The sequence below is a fragment of the Zalophus californianus genome, chromosome 5 (genome assembly GCF_009762305.2).
Source record: "Zalophus californianus isolate mZalCal1 chromosome 5, mZalCal1.pri.v2, whole genome shotgun sequence".
Classification (NCBI taxonomy): Eukaryota; Metazoa; Chordata; class Mammalia; order Carnivora; family Otariidae; genus Zalophus; species Zalophus californianus.
Window position 1 is genome coordinate 115,622,005 of NC_045599.1, and position 2,446 is coordinate 115,624,450.

A 2,446-nucleotide genomic window follows, 5' to 3' on the forward strand; every position below is an offset into this window, starting at 1 on the left:
GCTATGTATTTCCCCCTTAGGACCGCCTTTGCAGTATCTCATAGGTTTTGGACCACTGTGTTTTTGTTTCATTGGTTTCCATGAATTGTTTAAGTTCTTCTTTGATTTCCTGGTTGACCCAAACATTCTTGAGCAGAGTGGTCTTTAGCTCCCAAGTGTTTGAATTTCTGCCAAACTTTTTCTTGTGATTGAGTTCCAGTTTATTTATTTATTTATTTTTGGCAGTAAAAATAGTACTTTATTCCGCTCCCTCCCGCCCTCCCTCCCCCCACAGCCCCCAGGACACTTTTCCCCTTTCGTTCCCACAGCAACGTTACAATCAGAAAAAAATAAGTTTCGGGGGGCAGGATTTGGGGGGTATGGGTAAAAACAGTCAAATCACAATAGGAATTTTTCAAAATCGGTTATTCCACTTAGTCATTGTCTTCTCCCTCATCCTCAGATTCTCATTTTCACTTCTGACCCCTTTCTTCTTCGCCACCGTCTTCTTCATCTTCCTCATCGTCCACTTCCCCATCGTTATAACACTCTTCATCTTCCTCCTCTTCTCCACTCACATCCTCCTCTTCTCCTTCCTCCTCTTCCTCTTCCTCCTCCTCATCTTCCACTACCTGAGCATCTTCATCATACTCTTCCTCGTCCTCGTCCTCGTCATCGTCGTCCAGGCCCTCCACATAGCCCTCGGTGTCCGAGTCAGGCGCCTCCTTGTTGTCCCGGTTGTAGCAGTCCAGATACGTGAGCTGCGGGAGGAGCTTGAACACGTTTTCTCGGTAGTCGTTCAGGTTGGTTACCTCACAATTGAAAAAGTCTAAGCTCTTGAGGTTTTCTAATTTCTTCAGTGGCTCTATTGTGCTGAGGTCTTTAATTTTGTTGCCACTTAAATTTGGATGCGTGAGGTTCGGACACTTTTCTGCCAATACTTCCAGGCCCCCTGAGATTCTGTTATTGCTTAGTTCAAGCTTCTTAAGTTTGTTTAACTTTGATAAGTTTGCGACAGAGGTGAGGCCTACGTTGATTGTACTTAAGAATTCCAGTTCCTCAAATTCATCTGTGAGGCCTTCGATTTTGCCTTCGATCGACCGGCAGTTGTCCAGGACAAGCTCTTTCACATCAGAGGGCGCCCTGTTCCGCAGCATTAAATGAATCCGTTTGTCCATGTCCATCTCTCGCGCTCTCTCTCTGCAGAGGCTCCCGCGCCAGCGGAATTCAATCAATAAACCCCGAACCCATGGCCGCGTGTTTTAGGACTTTGAAGGCTCAACCAGGTCCTCTCGGTTCTCGAGCCCTCAGCACCCGCGGTGCACACTAACCTCGATTGAGTTCCAGTTTAAAGCATTGTGGTCTGAGAATGTGCAGGGAATCATTTCAATTTTTTGGTATCAGTTGAGACCTGATTTGTGACCCAGTATGTGGTCTATTCTGGAGAAAGTTCCATGTGCGCTCAAGAAGAATGAGTATTTTGTTGTTTTAGGGTGGAATGTTCTGTACATATCTATGAGGTCCATCTGGTTCATTGTGCATTCAAAGCTCTTGTTTCTTTGTTGATTTTCTGCTTAGATGATCTGTCTATTGCTGCGAGTGGAGTATTGAGGTCTCCTACAATTAATGTATTGTTATTAATATGACTGTTTATTTTGGTTAACAGTTGGCTTATGTACATGGCTGCACCCAAGTTGGGGGCGTAGATATTTACAATTGTTAGATCTTCTTGTTGGATAGACCCTTTAAGAATGATATAGTGTCCTTCTGTGTCTCTAACTACAGTCTTTAGTTTAAAATCTAATTTGTCTGAAATAAGAATTGCTACCCCAGCTTTCTTTTGAGGTCTGCTGGCATGGAAGATGGATCTCCATCCCTTCACTTTCAGTCTGGATGTATCTTTAGGTTCAAAAAGAGTCTTTTATAGATAGCATATGGATGGGTCCTGTCTTTTTATCCAATCTGCAACCCTTTGCCATTTTATGGGAGCATTTAGGTGGTTCATATTGAGAGTGATTATTGAAAGATATGAATTTATTGACATCATGTCACCTGTGAAGACCTTGTTTTTATAGATTGTCCCTGTAAATTTCTGTTGTATATCACTCTTGGGGTCTTTCTCCTTTCATAGAACCTCCCTTAATAATTCTTTTAGTGCCAGCTTAATGGTTACATATTCTTTCAGTTTCTGCCAGTCTTAGAAGCTCTGTATCTCTCCATCAATTCTAAATGACAGCTTTGCTGGATAAAGTATTCTTGGCTGCATGTTCTTCTCATTTAGTATCCTGAATATGTCTTGCCAGGCCTTTCTGGCTTGCCAGGTCTCTGTGGATAGGTCTGACGTTATTCTGATGTTCCTCCCTCTGTATGTAAGGAATCTCTTCTCCCTAACTGCCCTTGAGACGGTTTCCTTGGTGCTAAGATTTGCGAATTTTACTATTACATGCTGGGGTGTTGGCCTGTTTTC

General features: G+C 43.1%; 1 protein-coding gene across 1 annotated transcript; it reads right to left on the bottom strand.

Annotated features, from left to right (window-relative positions):
• Positions 1–450: 450 nt before the first annotated feature.
• Positions 451–1,223, bottom strand: LOC113929610 (acidic leucine-rich nuclear phosphoprotein 32 family member A-like). Its single transcript, XM_035727774.1, has one exon. It carries the CDS (start codon positions 1,161–1,163, stop codon positions 453–455), a length of 711 nt encoding a protein of 236 aa, XP_035583667.1. The 5' UTR covers positions 1,164–1,223; the 3' UTR covers positions 451–452.
• Positions 1,224–2,446: the final 1,223 nt, after the last annotated feature.